Source organism: Dermacentor silvarum, chromosome 6 (assembly GCF_013339745.2).
Source record: "Dermacentor silvarum isolate Dsil-2018 chromosome 6, BIME_Dsil_1.4, whole genome shotgun sequence".
In the NCBI taxonomy this organism is placed as follows: domain Eukaryota; kingdom Metazoa; phylum Arthropoda; class Arachnida; order Ixodida; family Ixodidae; genus Dermacentor; species Dermacentor silvarum.
In genome coordinates this window covers 80,328,499-80,346,826 of record NC_051159.1, presented here as the reverse complement: position 1 = coordinate 80,346,826, position 18,328 = coordinate 80,328,499, and the positions used below count along the sequence as shown (strand labels likewise).

Genomic DNA, 18,328 nt, shown 5'->3' with positions numbered 1-18,328 from the left:
AGTGAATAAAATGCACAATGGCATTCAACGCCTCAGCAAGCCCATATATAACTGTCTTGGTTATATTTAAATAAATGTCAACTAAAATAAATGAAATAAAAGTTTAAAATAACACCATCTGATAATGGCCTATGGTTCATCGTAAGCGCGCTTTGACCACATGTTATAGACTTCTCATGGCTGAAGCGCTGCCTGTGGCTGCTTTCTTGGGTATATCCATGACTGCAAACGTGGATGTATTCATGGGTGTATTATGAATGACCGGCGTTTGTCGGTGACCGACTTACGAAATATGCTTTCTCGTTTTTCGGAGCATACACACATTGCACTCGGGAATATTTACTCAGGAACAAATCAGCAAATACAGCGTGATGATGCGTTCATTTGCCATCTTCACACAAGAAAATATGCTCAGAAGATCAGTCATCATTGTTGTACTTTTCTTAGATTATTCATTAATCGTGATTTGCCATCTAATAACTTTACTAATCCACAACGAAACAAAACGCAACCTCATGCTTAAGACGCGAAAGTGGCTTACACAGTCATAACGTCTTAGCACAGTACACGGTATCATTGGCTGGAAACCGAAACTCCATGCTGGAAACCGAAACTCGTTACCTTACGCACAGCAATGGCTACAATTGGCGGCTCAAGAAGTTGACGCTGGCAACATAGATTGTCGGCAAAGCGTGATGAGCGTGCGACGTCTTGTCTCTCCTTGGAGTGCCATTTGCATAAGCCATGTGTTGCTCGTGTTGCTCTGGTGAAACTGTTTGCCGTTTCTATTCAGGTTCATGTACTTTTTCCTTATGATCTACCTGCCTGTGGTAGTACTAGAGGAGTGCTTCACTTGTTCAGTCTCACACCTTTCGAGAAGCAGCGATGGCACCGCACGAAAACATCACGGCATCGCAGCGCATGATCTGTTCATGCACGGGCGCATTGACGACGTCATTTTTCGGTGAGTATTTTGCCCCAAAAGTTTATTGGTCGTAAACAGAATAAGAAGTGCTGTCGGGATGCGTGAACACACGCTAAAAACAGCACCGTTGGTAGAGTCACAGCGCCGCTGAGAGGCCACAACTGCTTACATTGGGTTTCCTTCGACATGCAATTGCCCGTTCGTTCCGTCGTCCCTGCCGAAACTTTCGCGCCGCACTCACGGTGTTAATAACCTTCAAAGCTCATAAAATTTAGATGCCGCCGCACTAGCTTGCTTTGTATGCTTTGAATGTATTCAGCTTACCTTGCGCGTTGCGCGAAACCACTGCAGTGATCACTACGAAGTACAGCACTTAACTAATTGCACTAAGCGGCTTTTCCCCTTGTTTGTTGTCATTTCTGTCAAATCACAGTAAACGATAGTAGAACCGATGTATAACGTCAGCCGTCATCGACGTTGGCGATTGCTTGTGTTGTCTTGCGTTTTACGCGGGTTTCATGTTACGGGACCCGCTTAGGTGCCGTGAAGGCTCTGCTCGCTCTCAAGAGTAATTACAAGTACCTCATTGATGGGTGGTAGTGTTTCGCGAGAGTGTCATGTCTCAGCCAAGCGCCTGCTGCCTGCAATGTGCGTACCGCGTGCGTTGCTTTGTGTACGAAAGCGAAACTTGCACGCCCTGAGAGGATGTTTGGGCATAGTCGACAAGATAGGCTAGAGGCCGTCGTTCTCTGCGGTTGTTTACAGTGCACTTCAAACACGGATGCCTGCTACGAGGAAAGGAACGTGAAAGGCGACGCAGTTTGGCACCTCATACGTATTCTCTTTGGCACGGCTCCTCGAGACTAACTCAAGGCGACGTGTTCGGCCCTCAAGGGCAGAGCTGAATAATTGAAGCAGCCCTGTTACATTGAACGAACAGATTTTACGGCTCTTTATTCTGCATTATATTTGTATTTTTCACACTGTTTCATCGAAGGGAATGTCCGCAATGAAGTCAGTATTTCAAGGAAAAGTCTAAAAATTCAGTCGGATGTGCTCGCAGTCAGGAACAATGCCACTCGTTCAGTGTGTGTCGTTGGCTTTACTTTCCCTCTGACCATTTACCTTTTGCTCATCAGTGCACATGCCATATCAGGCTGTATGGCGAGCAGGTGCAGAGATTATCTTAATGCCCATTCAGCTAGCAGGTCAAAAAGAAGAAAAGGCTTGCTGCTAAGCGCACTCTGTCATCATCACAAGCAGGGCAAGCTTTTCTATAAGAACGAAAATACCATGAGATGTATAAAGCATCCACTGAACGTATTGCAGTCAGCTGTTACTTTCATCAGCATGGTGTAGCAAGCCGTGAACACCTTTGCCTCAGTAATTTCTCGTGGATAGTTCTTGCATCTTCTAGCCATGCTTAGTGAGGTTGTGGAAATCGTATCCTTGCTGATGGCTGAAAAAATGCCACTATTGCCGTGCAGCCTTTTGTTTTCTCTCGTAGCTAGCTTATTTCTTTGTCGAATACCATGGACACATGCTAATGGCTACATTATTATTATTTTTTAACATGTTGTCTCTCTTCACATTCTTGTGATTCATTAGTTAATTTTTATTTCTAATGCCGGCTGAAGTGAAAAAAAAAACATAAAATGACATAGATGGTTTGTATGGTACAGTCACTTGGTGTGCACAAACCTCTACAGGAATATTTTGCCATACAGTTAATAAATCTGCTCTAGCACACTTCCTAGTCCTTTATGTTTATCACACTCATCAAATACATTTTGCGTCAACAAATTGTGTGCTCAGCCGTGCACTATTGCTGCTCTCTCCTCTGTGCATTTGGTTTCGGATGTGGCATTGAAGGCCACTGAAGGAAAATGTTAAGTCGGGCAGTTTTGGCAGATTAGATTTCTGAAATAGCACATGTTGCACTCGCATATACTGATTGGAGGATTGTCAAACATGAAAATATAAAAGTGTGAGACTGGTTGCAGTGCCACATTTACGTTTGCAAACCTGCTCCTTCATTTCATTAAATATTTCCAAACCTCTGGCTTCACAGGTCCTGGCAAGGACTTGCCAAGGCAAGTTGAATGGTTGTTCATTGGAACAACCAATTCAGCGCTGTAAAAATTAGAATAGAGTTCAGGCAGACTGCATTAAAGTGCTTTTGCTATAAGCTTACTACCCATTCATATGCATGCAGGATGATAAAAAAAAAAAAATCCGCAAAAATAGTAAACATTGCAGGGAGTTAGAAGAAGCCTCATCTTTAGACAACCTAGGTGGTTTAATTTGACATGGCTTTCTTTTGTGTGGCCCGTAAATGACTGTGGTGCTGCATCTCGCTTCTGTTTGGTGCAAATAGCTGAATTGTGCATTATTGCTGTGCTGGTGGTAGCGTGAGTGAGGTCTATCGCAGCAACCGTTGTCGTGCAGAAGCATAATGCAGTTTGTGTAACCCTCTGATATTCATACATGGAACACTGCTTTTTCGAGCAGCAAAATACTGAACACCGTAGCAATGATGTCATCATTACAGCAGTGCACATATACATGACACATGTCATTCAGTTGCAATTTTATTGTGGTAAAATATTCTTTTTTAACTGTTCAAGGTCATCCACGATTAGGAGAAACACCACATTAGTATTCAGTCCTGTGTAACTTCACCATTTTTTTCCACATTAGAGGAAAACAGAAAGGCCAATATTACGTGCCACACAGATATCAGCTCGGGAAAAACCAGTCTACATGCATCCATATTTTAAGCCCCTGTTGCCACCTGAATACTAGCGAGCGACATCTTCTGCATAAGAGGGGGTATTCTTGTAGATACATTGAGAGAGCTTTAACAGAGCAACATGTGGGTCTTTATCGGTCTAATGTTTCGTTTCAGTACATGTTTAATACCACTTCTATCATGTTAAACGAACACTTAAACATTAGTTCGTATAGTCATTCTCTGTAGCTATAATAAATGTGTATACACTGTGATAAAAGCTGTATAGAAGAGTATAACGAACATTAAAAAAAAAGCCATACAGAAGTCATGTGCATTATATGTTTTTATATCCATGTCCTTGTCTTTTTGCCTGCCGTTTGTGTGTTCATTAGAGCACTGAACTGAACAGCCCATGCTAAGGTTGTGTAGCAGTGTTCTTGATCCGCTCTGAATTCTGTTTACTTAGGTATTTATTTACTATTACAGCACAAGCCCCTTACGTTGGAGCATTGCTGAAAGAGGGAATAGTTATAGAAATTGGTTTGGTTATTCTTTAATCCTATGTTATGTGTTACATTTCCATCCACTCCTGCAAGGCCGGGGGCCTGGCCTGAAGTGTCTGGAAATAAGTAAAACAGGCGCAAGTTACTTAGGAAAACTACTGTCACAATTGTGTTTCTTAAGCTCCTTTCTCTTGGTGCACTCAATAGTCACACCTTTGGACGTGGTCAAGATACGGCTTCAAGCACAGCGGAAGCAGCTTGTTAGAAACAAGTGCTTCCTGTACTGTAATGGCCTGATGGAGCACATGTGCTACTGTCTAAATGGAAATGGCAATGGCCAGAATGGACACCACACCATGGGACCACCAAGTCAGTGGTACAAAAGACCTGGACACTTTAATGGCACATTGGTTAGTATTAAAATTCCTGCCTTCTTCTTTTTCTGTCAATTTCTAATGTTTTAAATGCATAAGAAGTTTACTGTTCGCTTTTTTCCTTTTTGTCAATTATGTATGGGGGTTATACAAACAAATTGGCCAACTACTTAATTTGGCGAGATCTGGAGGAATTTGAAGTCAAAATGTAAAACTTCATTATTAATTCATTCTCATTGGTGTTTTTTGACAACTCTAGTAATATTTCAACTTTCGAAGCCTGGAATGCACAGCTTCTAAGAGGACAAGTTGTCTGGACTTTGTTTTCATTTGCTTGCTTCAATCGTGTGCTTTAAATGAGAACAGCAAGAATTTTGGTTTGGTCAGTGGAGGTGAAAACTACTGATTCAGTAAATGAATATTCAAAATTTGTTAACTTTTAATTTGTTACTTTATGGCACAAGTTGCTATTGTAGAATCAAAACCAGCGAGGACTTAAAGCATCCTGACTTAATAGGAATCCTCAGATTAGCACCAATTCCATGTTATATCTCTCCCCAGACTTGCAGAGTAATGTGTTGACATTCCAGTTAGTACTTCTCCAGAAGCCTCCCTCGCCCATTGCAAGAAAAACTTACGTGGAACATCTTTACATCTTGTAACAGAGGCTGAGGATGAATATCCAAAAACTGGTGCTTGAATGTCACTGTTGCAACATGTGCCATGAAGCAAATAATAAAAAGGTGTAACGAAATGTCACACTAATCATCACACATTTACTAATGTGGGCTGCCTCTAGTAATGTCGTTGAAAAAAAAAAAAAGAAGGCATTGCTATCTCGCTTGCATTGTAAAAATTTTGGCTCACTCATGTGGTTTCAAGCAGGTGCATAAGCATGGACTACTATCCAGAGATGCAGCGCTAAATGTGGGTTAGAAGGGGACATCGGAACACCCAATGTTTCCTTCTCTCCCCCCCCTCTCCTATCACCCCCGGCTTTCCACCATGTAGTGCTAAATGATGGAGTACCCTCGTGCACCCCTTACGAAAATGGAGTATCATTTTCTGCGCCCACATCGGGAATATTCTGGAAATGCCCCTGAGTGCTATATTTATGTACCTCAATGAGTACTAGTTTTCTTGAATACAGTAAATGTAACACGACAGTCTTTAGACAAAACTTATTTGCATTCCTGGAGGATTTCTTTAGGTTCAGCTGACTTCTCTTTTGTCGGTTTTTGCATGTTGCCATGATACACAAAAACGATTTGTTTCTGCCATAGGCCATTTATAAAGAACAAAGAAATAAGCATGCACTATCTGCTTCTAGTAGGATAAATCCTTGTTGAAGGGCTCCTTATCACTTTAGGACCTTGCAAACAATGAATGCTGGTGCATTGTTACCACTGTGAAGATATATACAACTGTGAAGATATTACACCTAGTATAACTACCAGAAAAAGAACAGCAGAAATTTCAAATGAAAGTTTGCACTCACTTTATGGAGCCGTCAATTTCCTTGTCATCTGTCCTTCTAAAGGATGAAATTGCAGATTTACCCTGCTGTGCTGATCAGATGGCATCATATTGGTCACAAGGCACTTGTGTAAAAGGCCCAAGTCAGCTTCCCTGCACATTTAAAATTCCTTCCTAAGCATTCTCTATACCGTTGGGCTTGACTTGGGCACTACACAGAGCGCTATTACCAGTGTGATGCCTTTTGATCTGACACGGTCGGTAAATCTCTTGGTCACCATAATTAAGGAGTGAATGAATAGGTTAAGAGTAACACTTCCTTCTTTTCTACTCAGTCTCATTCATTGCTTAGGATGGCATATGACCAGTTTTTTCTATGTTCGGCTTTTTTTTTTTTATTAAGCACTTGTATTTTCTAACGTGCACTCCTTGCCTTTTTTTCACTATCTTTTGAAACTGTCCTTCATGTCATGCAGTTTCTTGCAGGTCTGGATCGCCTTAACCATCTTGGTTAACGTGGGTTAGGAATGTACTATGTAAGCTGTAGAGAGCTGTTGCCAATGTGTCCCTAACTTGCAGGATGCATTCATAAAGATAGCAAGAAACGAAGGTGTCACCTCTCTATGGAGTGGCTTGCCTCCAACCTTGTGAGTTATTAGTTGATGCAGGTCTTTTGTAACTATCTGATCAAGCTAATGCCTAGGCTCCTATTGTCTGAGTAGAAAGTTTAGTTACTGATACATCTTTTTTTTTTCATTTCTTGCTACAATTATGAGAATGTTAATGAGCATTTGTAATGTTGTAATAATCAATAAAAGTGTGCTCTTGGTTAGAGCTTGCAAATTATGTTTCATGCATACTGTATGTGATTTAGTTAGGCAGCACTTAGGAATATAAGTTCATACTGACTAGCTTTACTATATGTCAGCTTTAGTCATTGCAAGTACCATACTGCAAGATATTTAATTTTTAATTGTGCCAGTTCTCTGTAATAAATGCTAAATGTACTTTCAGTTCAGCAAACTTCCTTATCTTGTAATCATAGGCAATGACAAATGTGTTCTTTATACTTTTTTTTGATCACATTTATCTGTATTTACCTTGCAAACTCTTGAGAGAAGTTCCTTGATGTGTGCACCCTTACTTGTATACTTTCTGTGGTTAAAAATAATATATGCTGGGACAGGAAGTTTTGTACGGTTCTCTATGGCATATTCAACTTCTTGAACTCGCAGCAGAGTTGCAGAGCTATGTCCACATTTTACCCATTTTGGCGGAACTGAGCTGTTTGATGCCACCAGGAGTGTTTACGCTTGCTTTTATGTAGAAAAGCAGAAATGTTAATTTTACATTTTTTCGCTTTCTCCTCCATTAACAAGCGGTGATGTTTTCACGCCCAATTAAAAGTGAATTAAGTTTAGAGTTTAGCTACTGCTACATCTAGTGCACTGTCTGCTTTGAGCGTATTCAGCTTGCATTTGCTTGTGTGTTGCATGCAAGCACTAAACCACAGCTATGCAAATGTGCTTAGTGCTGGCATTTGAAGTCTTGTACTCAGATGCTTTGACGCAGCCAACATTATCTGTTTTAATGATTGTATGATTGTGGCTTATAGTGTATAACACTCTTTTATACAGGGTGATGGCTGTGCCTGCCACTGTTATCTACTTCACAGTCTATGACCAGATCCGTGAGTTCTTCAGTAACCATCTCTCCGGACGCAAGACTATTTGGGCCCCTGCCCTGTCAGGTGGCCTTGCTCGAGGTATGGCTTTTTAATGTTTGCTTGATAGCTGTTGGCTCTTTGGCCAGCTAAATATTTTGTTTTGCTGTTGCTGCTACTTGTTATTGACATTGCCGAATAGTCGAAAATGGCCCACCTCGGGCACCAACCTTTGCATTGGACACCTGGGGCACCCAGGTTGGTCAGCAGTTGCAGATGAAGTATTCACAGGAAGCTCTTGGTCATCTCTCGCTGGATTTGGATCATTATCGGCCTCCACTCTGGGATCAAGCCACTTGATTGCAATTATTGCAACTTACCATAAAAAAACCCGTATAATAAATTTTTTTTTCTTAAATTGTGTGTGCATAATTTCCCTCTCAACCGAAACCACGAACGCCAGTGCCCGTCGAGCCGAAACATTTGCCTAGGTCTGCATGCCATGCCAGTGACCATGCCCACCATCGTTTCATTTTCCTGTTGCCAAGCTCCACAAAGGCAACAGGTGGAGAGTAGTTTAGGCTGCCAAAACTGTTACTCGACAGTTCAGAGTGACAAAAGGAAGCAGCTTGGTCTGGTGGAAGCAAAAAACAAGCATTTTTTGCATGCTGTTGGAAGCGAGTGAGTTTCTGAAGTCCCAAGAAAGGAGCCTTTACAAAGATTGAGGCAGACTTGGCAGCCTACGCCTACATAAAGCGTCAGTGCTCTCTGCACCCTGTAGTGGACGTCAAGCTACTGCAGCCCAATTTTATGGAGCTGGCTATTCAGGAAGAGTGGTGATCATAATGATTTGTAAATACACACCACATAGATCGACACTGGCTGCATTTCGCACAACATGCATATAATAATGCTGTATACACAATGACACATAGCCGCATCTATCGTCACTACCTGCCGTTTGTGCTTTCCTTTCATTCAACGGAAGCGAGCTACTTCGAGCACTTTTCCAGTACTTATGGTATGAAACACGTACGTACTTCCATGTCATTTAACGCACTTTTTGTGCTCATTTGTTGAGAGCATCACAGCATTGCGATGCGTGCCTAAGGCCAATAGGCACTGCATTACCCATTTTATGAGCCGTGCTGGCTTCTCATTTGTGTGTGCTTTATAGGGTAGAATATCAAATGCTTTGAACATAGGTGAACTCTGGGTGGGCCTCTGTAACAATGCTTCATCTGAGGAAAGTGAATCAGCAGGCAGAGGGGCCTTAACAAGGAATGGCATTGAAGTGCACTAAATGTTAGTAATACATATTAGTATACAGAGAAGTCCTTCCCCTTTTTTTTTTTTTTTGTTTGCTGTTTTGCCATTCTAAAATTATCCCTCATATTATATTCGGGTCATTGCAGGATGTCCTTCACAAGATGGAAGCACTCTGAGAACATGTCAGGTTTCTGCTGCGCATGCTTGTTCTCTTGCCGATAGCAACAGTGATTATCAGCAGATGGCATAGCCGCATGTTTAAATAGATCTGAGCGCAGAATAGCAGCTGGCAAAAAATTTCTTTTCCGGTGCCTCTGTGCAGCTCTTATGTGCGTAGTGCTGTGCTTTAGCAACCGAACGTAGGTACTACCTCGGCAGTTTTACCCATTGTTCTGGCCTGCAAAAGGTTACATTTATAGGTATGAAGGAAGCAGGGCACATTTTGTGATAAACCAAATTTATTGACTGTGAAACCGGCTGATTTTTTTTTTTCTGTTTACAACAGACTTTTGGATGTAATGGACTAAATTTGATGATTTGATTGGTAGGTGGTATTAACAATAAAAACAATTTTGGACTTAATGGATTTTCTATATAATAGATTACACACTACAACAGACAAAATTTATTGGGTGGGACATATCGCACTTAGTGCTCACCTATAGGGCTCATTAGAGACATTAAGGATAACAAAGAAGGTTGAGAAGAAACTAAGGATTGTGCAATCAGCGATGAGGTGAAAAATTGTAGGCATTATGTTGAAGAAGTACTGACACAAATATTTTGGATCTTGTCTTTTCTGTTGCAATGTGAATCGTGGTACGAAACCTTGTCTGCTTCAGCGTGCGATAGTTATCTTGAGCCTTGTTTATAGCCACCAGTCCAAGTTTTGATTTCAGAGAGCAATGAGAAGGGCTTCACTTCATGGGCTGTTTTGTAAGCACAGCTGTTCCTGTGATTTCACAAAACTATGCCGCGCATGCCGGCTTGCGAGACTCGTTGCTAGTTGTTTTTCTCCATCTGTGTATGCACATGCCACACGATGTCCTTGCCGTTGTCCACATTTCGTTGTCCAGCGGGTCGCAGAGGTGTCCAATCACTTTCAGGTGTAAGCATCTTTAAACCAACCACCTTTCCCATCCATCTGTATTTTCTGCTTATTCAGTCATTCGCCTTGTACAGAAATTAAAGAAAACCAGAAATCTGTGCTTGCCACCTGGTGACTTCTCCAGAACAGCGATTTTGTCTGCTGGGTGGATCCAGCTCAAGCGGGGTGGCTGCTATCATAAGGGTTGGATTCACAGCAGCAGTACACGTGTGCTGTTTTTCCTAGGTGTTCTTGCTGGAAGCCGGTTGAATCGGGGACTGGAGTGGTGGAACATGCCTATTCACAGGACTCAAATAACAAGACAATACCCTGGAGTACCCCGAACGGGCATTTGTCATGTGTACTTGGTGTTCTTTGTACAAGATTTTTGTACATTATAGCACTGTTAATTTGTTTCACAAGTTCGAGGTGGTTTTAACAGCTGTGTTTTCTTTTCTCATTACAGTTTTTTCTGCCACTGTGATTAGTCCCCTGGAGATGATTCGTACAAAAATGCAATCCAAGAGGCTGAGCTATATGGGTTTGTACATTGTTTTTCTGTTCCCTTATTTAATTGGAGGACAAGCATTAAGTGATAGGGATCTCAAGGGACCTTAGTTTAACAAAGCTGGAAATCATTTCATTAAACAGAGGCTCCTATGACTCAGTAGTGCAAATAATGTTCTCATATGAGCCTTGTTGGCTTGCATGCTGTGAGTGCATGTTCCTGAGTAGCAGTTCCTGAGGGGTTTCTAAGTAAAAATTCAGGTGAACCACTTAGAACAAAATGTCTTAGCAGAAAGTGCTGTCATGTCACAATGCAGAATGCACATTTTGGTCTGTCATGGTTCACATGTGCTGACTGTCCAATCACATTCTGAAACCGTGCTTTAAAAAATAGAGAAAGCACAGAACCCAGGGCAGGATATGGGTTGGTAAAACCAATTCCTGGTTATGATGACCGCATTGCAGCGGTAACAGAATGCAAAAGCACTGGTGTACCTTAGATTATTCTGGTGGTTAAAGAACCACTAGTGATAAAACAACCCAGAGCCAACTGCAGCAGCTTTGCTCATGATCCCTTGAGCAACTTTAGAATGTAAGACTTTATCAATTCGCATTTAAAGGCAGCTTTCCAAGAAGGTCAAGATAGCAGAAATTAAGGGGGCTGGCTCCATGTAACAGTCGCAAGTTCACCGCTTTTGCATGTTGAAACCATTCGTGCATTGTTAAATGGCTGAATTTTTTATGTGCTTTGCCATCATACTTAAGCATTTTTGAAAGATATAATTTTAAAGGCTGAAGATGCCAATGCACTGTTTTCAAGAAATCATAATTCCACACTTTCTTGGCGTTAAAGATTATTGCTAGCACAGGAAAGGAGGTTTGCCTTAAAACAAGCTGCAAGATATATCGGAGAAAATGTTTGTGCCTATAAACCAAAAATTAATATTACTAATAGTATGCAACATCAAGACAGCAGCCCCATATGACACAGGGCTTGGGCAGGAGCAGAAAAAAGCAGGGTTTATAGAAAGCAGCGTTGCAATTTTTTTTTTTTGTAAAGGTTGCACTAGAGAAATGTTCTAGGTTTGGGCAAATGCTTTTTGTGAATCAATCTATTAATTTTATGATTAAAAAATCTGCTTCCAATGCTTTTGATGAGCGATGTGGTCAATTAAAGGCTACAGGCACTTCTAATTAGTGCAAGTGGGCAAGACAATGCAGGATACAATAAAGGTATATATCCAAGACATTATGATGTGGCATGTGTTTACATTCACAAACCAAAAATATCCTACGAACAGGGATGAACTCTGAAAATTACCATTGCCATGTTGAATTGCAAAGATATTGGACAAAGGAGGGTTCAGAATCCATTAGAGTTTGCTCAATAGCTTTACAACTGTGGCCAAAAAAGCTTTTATTTGAATTCAGCTATCTGCTAAGCATGCAAGTTATTGGATCTCTGCTTCGGCCGAAGGTTCATCCTTATCGCTGACACCAGTTATTAGATCTGGTAGGCGTTGGTTGCGGGAGTTGGGTGACGTTGAGGCGGACTTGGGAGAAACAGGAGGGATTTATTTACATTATGTACAGTGATTAAAATACAAAATACTGAACAGTCATAAAGTGATCGACGGCCGGCAGCATCTCGGACGCTGCGGCCCGTGGCAAGAAGAGCTCCCTTCTCCTCGATTTGTCGCTCTTTTAACCCCTTCGGTCTCTCGGGGTCTCTTCATTTTTGGCCAATCGTCGAGCCAGCTCAGGTGTCGTCATTTTCCTCCCCTGGTATTGGCCCGTGCAAGTGCCGTCATATTCGGCCAATGGGGACGCTCGAGGGCTTCATTGTCCGATGGCTGGTTTACCTCCGGCTTTGCCTCCGCGCCTGGAAGCGCTCGGCTGAAGGAGACGGGATGTTCTCGGAACGGCCCTCCAGAGCTGCAAAACCGCTTTTCACTCGACCAAGGCTCCCTTCCTGGAACCGTGCCAGCCTCCCGTTCCACTTTTGGGAAGAGTCAAGCAGGAGGAGAGACAATAGCTCTCACGTGCGGTGCGTGAGGTAGGAGTCGCCAACCTGTCTGACGGGTCCGGTAGCGGGGTTGACGCGCCTCGGTGCACCATAATTGGAATGCGAAGACCTTTTTAAGGTGGTGGGGAAACTTGGGTGATTCCGGGAAAGGGTCCGTATCTAACAGCTCCTCCTCGCCCCGGAAGTTCGGAATGGCCGGTGAACTCAATTCGCTGGCAATGAAGAACGTTGATGAAGCCTCTAGTACTGGCGACGAGCCTCGTGTGACGAATTTCTGGATCCCGGGCCCTGGAGAACGTACGTCAAACAAACGAAACAACATAGCGCGGCACCACGTGCAAGCGCAGGCTCTTCACCCCCGACTCGCCAGGCTATTACTCCATCAAAATCAACCCTGTGCTTTTCTTTTCTTACCCAATTTTGATACAGCAGTCCCAACCACCTTTCTAAACAGCTTTCCATACCTCTCCGAATGCCGACAAGCCCAGAATGCTATTGTCGTCGCAAAAGAATCGTGAGGAAACGGAACAACCAATGCTTCAGAACATCTTAGGCGGCCTCACTTTACGAACAGCCTGCTCATAAACTGTCACGATGGGCGACGTTTCGCACGTACTGATGACCATGAACAGCCTCGCCAACCTAAGGATGCATAATTAAAAGCGCTCGAATTTTGCGGGCACTATTCTTAATTCCTTCTTTCGTCTCAAGCAGACGTTTTATAGCGCTCAGGCAGGTTTCTTTCTTTCGTCCACACAGGACATATCTTAAGTGAACAACAAAAATTAAACTTGCGTAATTTACGCACTCACAAAAACCTTTAAAAGAAACCGCGTCTGCTATTAACTAATTCCACGCACGCTTTATAGAAAACTCAGAACACTGCCGCCCTCAACACACACGAGCGACCCAGTCACAAAAGTTCTGGTTCCTTCTGTCCGCACAGGACACGTGCTAAGTGGTATCGTACCAACGCTTCTCAATTACGGAAAACTAACGCGCTTAACCTTAAAAGATAGAAACTTATACTTTTAACCAAGGTTAATTGATACACACGCGCGTTACTATCGGCTTTTAACAAATGACCTAGACGCTTCAGGTCGCTCACACACAAAAAAAGCCTAAACACTAATTGAATGATTATTTCGCGAAACTAACGCTTAACTCAAAGTGCATCTTTCAAACTACGGAGCTTTTCAAACTAAAAAATAAACAAAGCTCCTAACTTACATTTTGAAAGAAACTCTAACTCAAATCGCGAAATTTGTCAAAGCTCAAAAACAAACAAGCAAAACAGAATGTTTGCTTCTACGGAACCTTTCTTTTTCCTGGCGTTCCGGGAATCTCACACCAAAAACTATTTTTGAGCCTAACTCGAGGTGGTCGCGCGCTGAAAGCTAGTCTAGCTAACCAGTGACAACAAAAGGCCTGACCGCCCATCAGCTCTTTAGAGACGTCACGGTCCCCTGTCAATTTGCGTCCCAGCGACACGCTTTGGCCAAGACCTCGTCCGACCGCGTCGCGTCTCCTTGCAACCTCCTCTCGTCCTGCCACTTTGCGCTTTCTTGGAATGCGTGCTGCACCCCGAAAAGATCGACGGAATGACTGGGACACTACTTGCCCCTTGCCCTTTTTCCGCACCGAACACGCTTCTCTGTCTCGTTTTCTGCGGTGGCCCGGACGCGCTTTAATGGAAAACGTTTTCAACGGCGATCGCACCCTTCTTTTATTTGCGCCCCGCTGATGCTGTTCGACTCTTGTCACTTTCTTAGGCGGCGTCACACTCTTCGCCGCATTCCGATATTTACAAGGCTTCTTTCTACGGCGCCTTTTCCTAGTGCTCTTTTCTGAGCCATCTGCTCGCGCCTCGTGCTGGCCGTTACACATCTCGTCGGCCCGGATCACTGTCTCATCCGCACAGTCAGAGTGATTATCCATTAAATCATCTCTCTCTTTGCCTTGACTGGCGGACAGCTCGACCGACTCTGTAACAATGCAGCAGGCTTTACTCGAGCTACACAACTCGCACTCCTGCGAACTGCGCGCTACTACACTGTCCAGTTCCCGCTGTGCATCGACACACAATACTGCGGTCTCGATCGCTGCCTCACTCGCACAGTCTGAACGATTCTCGCTCATTTGGCTATCTGGACTGGCGGACAGCTTAACTGATCCCTGAACAATGCAGTTGTCTGACCTTGAGCTACTCAGCTCGCACTCTTGCGGTCTACCCTCAACTACATCGTCCATCCTGCACTGCGCTACGGCACTCAGTCCTGACTCGACATGGGTGCTCGTGACTGTTGAGTCAGCAGCATTCACTATTTCGTTAACGACCTTGTTAACATTACTTGCGACATACACACACGGTGACTGTGCCAATTCATTCACAGCTGGCCTAGCTGTCTCTACAGTGCTCTGATGGCACAGCACCTCGTCGCTCTTACTACGGCCTTCAACGGCCTTTGTTGCCACTTAGGCATCGTTAGCATATAACACTTTCTGTTCACTTATGAACGTGCTGCTAATCTCATATGAGCTACTCTTCTCTTCGGCTTTTGACGAAAATATGCTAGCGAGTTCCTCACACTTTCGCTCATTACTACCTACAGATTTTTTTGGCTGCTGTTGTCTTTGTTCGATCAACGCTTGAATCTCTTTGTTCAAGGCTGCCATTACTTTTTCGTGCTCTTGCCGTTCTCGCTCACGTTCCCGCTCGCGTTCCCTGTCGCGCTCTCGTATTTGACGCTCACGCTCGCGTTCCTGGTTCTCGCGCTGTACTACCTCCCAAGCAATCTCAATGCTTTCATCATCAAAGCCACTATCTATTATTGCCTGCTCGATAGCTGGCCTTTCCATTGTTTCTTCCGCCTCAACTCCCAAATCCTCGCACACCAACAGCAAGTCTGCCCTCGTCAACCTTCTAATGAGATCCATGGTAGCTGCCCCGACTGGTGGTTAGAACTGTTTCCTTAATTTGTGCAAACTCAAAATATGCTACAAATGCCCGATTCCCAGAACAATCAAAATAAACACACAAAATTTGAAGTCTGGCGAATCAAAGGAAAAAACCACGCGCACACCCATGGATGCAGCACCACGCCATCTCGTTCATCCGTCCGCTGTTCCCCATTCCTCGGGACTCCCTGGGTCGAAGGCTCATTCTTCTTCGATGTTCCCAGTTTCTCCGGACTTTGGTTGAAGGTTCGTCGCTGTCGTTGCTCCCAGTTCCTTCGCTGTTCGCTCTCAGGACTCCGTTTGTCGAAGGCTCATTCTTCTTCGGTCGAAGGTTCATCCCTATCGCTGCCACCAGTTATTGGATCTGCTTCGGTCGAAGGTTCATCCCACCGCTGCCACCAGTTATTGGATCTCTGCTTCGGTCGAAGGTTCATCCTTATCGCTGACACCAGTTATTAGATCTGGTAGGCGTTGGTTGCGGGAGTTGGGGGACGTTGAGGCGGACTTGGGAGAAACAGGAGGGATTTATTTACATTATGTACAGTGATTAAAATACAAAATACTGAACAGTCATAAAGTGATCGACGGCCGGCAGCATCTCGGACGCTGCGGCCCGTGGCAAGAAGAGCTCCCTTCTCCTCGATTTGTCGCTCTTTTAACCCCTTCGGTCTCTCGGGGTCTCTTCATTTTTGGCCAATCGTCGAGCCAGCTCAGGTGTCGTCATTTTCCTCCCCTGGTATTGGCCCGTGCAAGTGCCGTCATATTCAGCCAATGGGGACGCTCCGAGGGCTTCATTGTCCGATGGCTGGTTTACCTCCGGCTTTGCCTCCGCGCCTGGAAGCGCTCGTATGAAGGAGACGGGATGTTCTCGGAACGGCCCTCCAGAGCTGCAAAACCGCTTTTCACTCGACCAAGGCTCCCTTCCTGGAACCGTGCCAGCCTCCCGTTCCACTTTTGGGAAGAGTCAAGCAGGAGGAGAGACAATAGCTCTCACGTGCGGTGCGTGAGGTAGGAGTCGCCAACCTGTCTGACGGGTCCGGTAGCGGGGTTGACGCGCCTCGGTGCACCATAATTGGAATGCGAAGACCTTTTTAAGGTGGTGGGGAAACTTGGGTGATTCCGGGAAAGGGTCCGTATCTAACAGCATGCATCTTTGCCACTGAACATGCTTTAAGTCCACCAGACCTAGTGGAAAATTTTGTAAGGTTGTAACTGCTCAGTAGTGAGCAAGGGCTCTGTAACACAGTACAGTGCAGGTTTCAGGGTGGTTCAAGGCACTCTCTCATTGATTTTTTGAGCAAATTAAGTATTTGTTGGGGATGGCAGTTTGTCACTTTCTTATTTGTATTTCACTGTTTTCTGCAGAAATAGGACAAGCTGTGAAGAACCTCGTCAAGACCAGAGGTTTATTATCACTCTACGTAGGCCTTGGACCGACACTTCTGAGGGATGTTCCTTTCTCTTGTAAGTGCTAGATAAGGAATGTGCATGACAAATAATTCTCTCTTCTATCGTCCTTTCACATGCAAGGCATTGTTCATGCTGACTGCTTAGCCAGAGCCGCGCATGGCTATTAAATGTAGTCAGTTTACATCATTTTCAAAGAAAGATGCTGCAACTTTGGTCTCTACTGTTGCATGGTGTTCACGATGTTCTGTGAGGTGCGATGCGATTCTTCCATATTGACCCCCTTTATAAAATTTATCCTCCTTATGAGTTTAACATGCCACAAGGCTTCACTAGGCAAGGCCCAAGCATATCTTAACCACATCAGGCTCAACGAGGCTCACACAAACTACTTCAAATGAAAACCAGTTCTTAGACCCACCGATGTGTTTAGTGTGTAATGTTCCTGTGGGCTCGCAGGATGTTATGTAACTACAGTTGTTACTCATCTCCCATCAGACAGACAATCTGTGAATGCTATGCTGCTATTGTAGTGCAACTCAAGCTTGAATTTGCGAGACATTTCTGACCTGGGGAGAAACACTTCTTTGCAATTGCACGCAATGATAGAACATTTAATATTTTTGAAAACTGTAGAACGTCATGAGGACTTTACAAATAGTTTGAATGTGTGCGCATATCTGCGGTTGTGTGTCGTTTGTGTCTGTGTAATCACTGTTTTTCATCTCACACCTGTTGTAGGATGCCAGATTGTGCGCTCTCTCTTTTTGTGTAACTAGTATGTATACGCTGCACCTTAGCTGTGGGCGCCAGAAACTATAGATGTGTGAATACTTGAATATCACTGAATTAATTTCGAATAATGAACACTCGCATGATTCGATTTGCAAATTGAATATCTACTACAGCCGGTCCCGTTTATAACGAACTCGATAGTTCCGCAAAAAGTGCTTGTTATATCAGTAGTTCGTTATATATGGACTCTCACTTAGAAATGCTCAAAAATTAACTGCACTGAAGCTGGCATCAGCAGTTATAATTCAGCAGTACTTTGGTCCGCAAACCACATTTTTAGTGTGATTTCTGTTCCCGATGCATTAGGTTAGCTGCAAACTTCCGTTAAAAACGTTCATCTGAAGAATGATATGCGGCATCGTGTAGCTCTTTCAAAACGGGGCCTGGTTCCAATCACCTGTCATTTTGAAATTGCAAGTGCAGCCACCATTTTTAACTCGAGAGCCTGCGATACATTTTACTACCAGCGGGACATGACTGTACAGTGCAGTCCACATATAACGATACCACATATAACAATATATCGGTTATAACGATGAGTCGAGCTAAGAGTATCAACTTATGCATTAGGGCTATGAGAAAAAAACCCATATATAACGATATG

The 18,328-nt window shown here is 43.7% G+C and overlaps 1 protein-coding gene across 2 annotated transcripts in view; it reads left to right on the top strand.

Moving 5' to 3' along the window:
* The first annotated feature begins 670 nt into the window (after positions 1-670).
* The window catches only part of LOC119455655 (probable mitochondrial glutathione transporter SLC25A40), a 54,111-nt gene continuing 36,453 nt past the window's right edge, over positions 671-18,328 (top strand). The window contains exons 1-6 of one of the 2 annotated variants that reach the window (XM_049668929.1): positions 671-964; positions 4,344-4,572; positions 6,592-6,659; positions 7,650-7,777; positions 10,498-10,572; positions 16,888-16,986. In XM_049668929.1, the coding sequence (XP_049524886.1) occupies positions 798-964; positions 4,344-4,572; positions 6,592-6,659; positions 7,650-7,777; positions 10,498-10,572; positions 16,888-16,986 (766 nt within the window). In that variant the 5' untranslated portion in view covers positions 671-797. The remainder of the gene's footprint in view (positions 965-4,343; positions 4,573-6,591; positions 6,660-7,649; positions 7,778-10,497; positions 10,573-16,887; positions 16,987-18,328) is intronic. The other variant, XM_037717071.2, reaches the window with a different exon arrangement.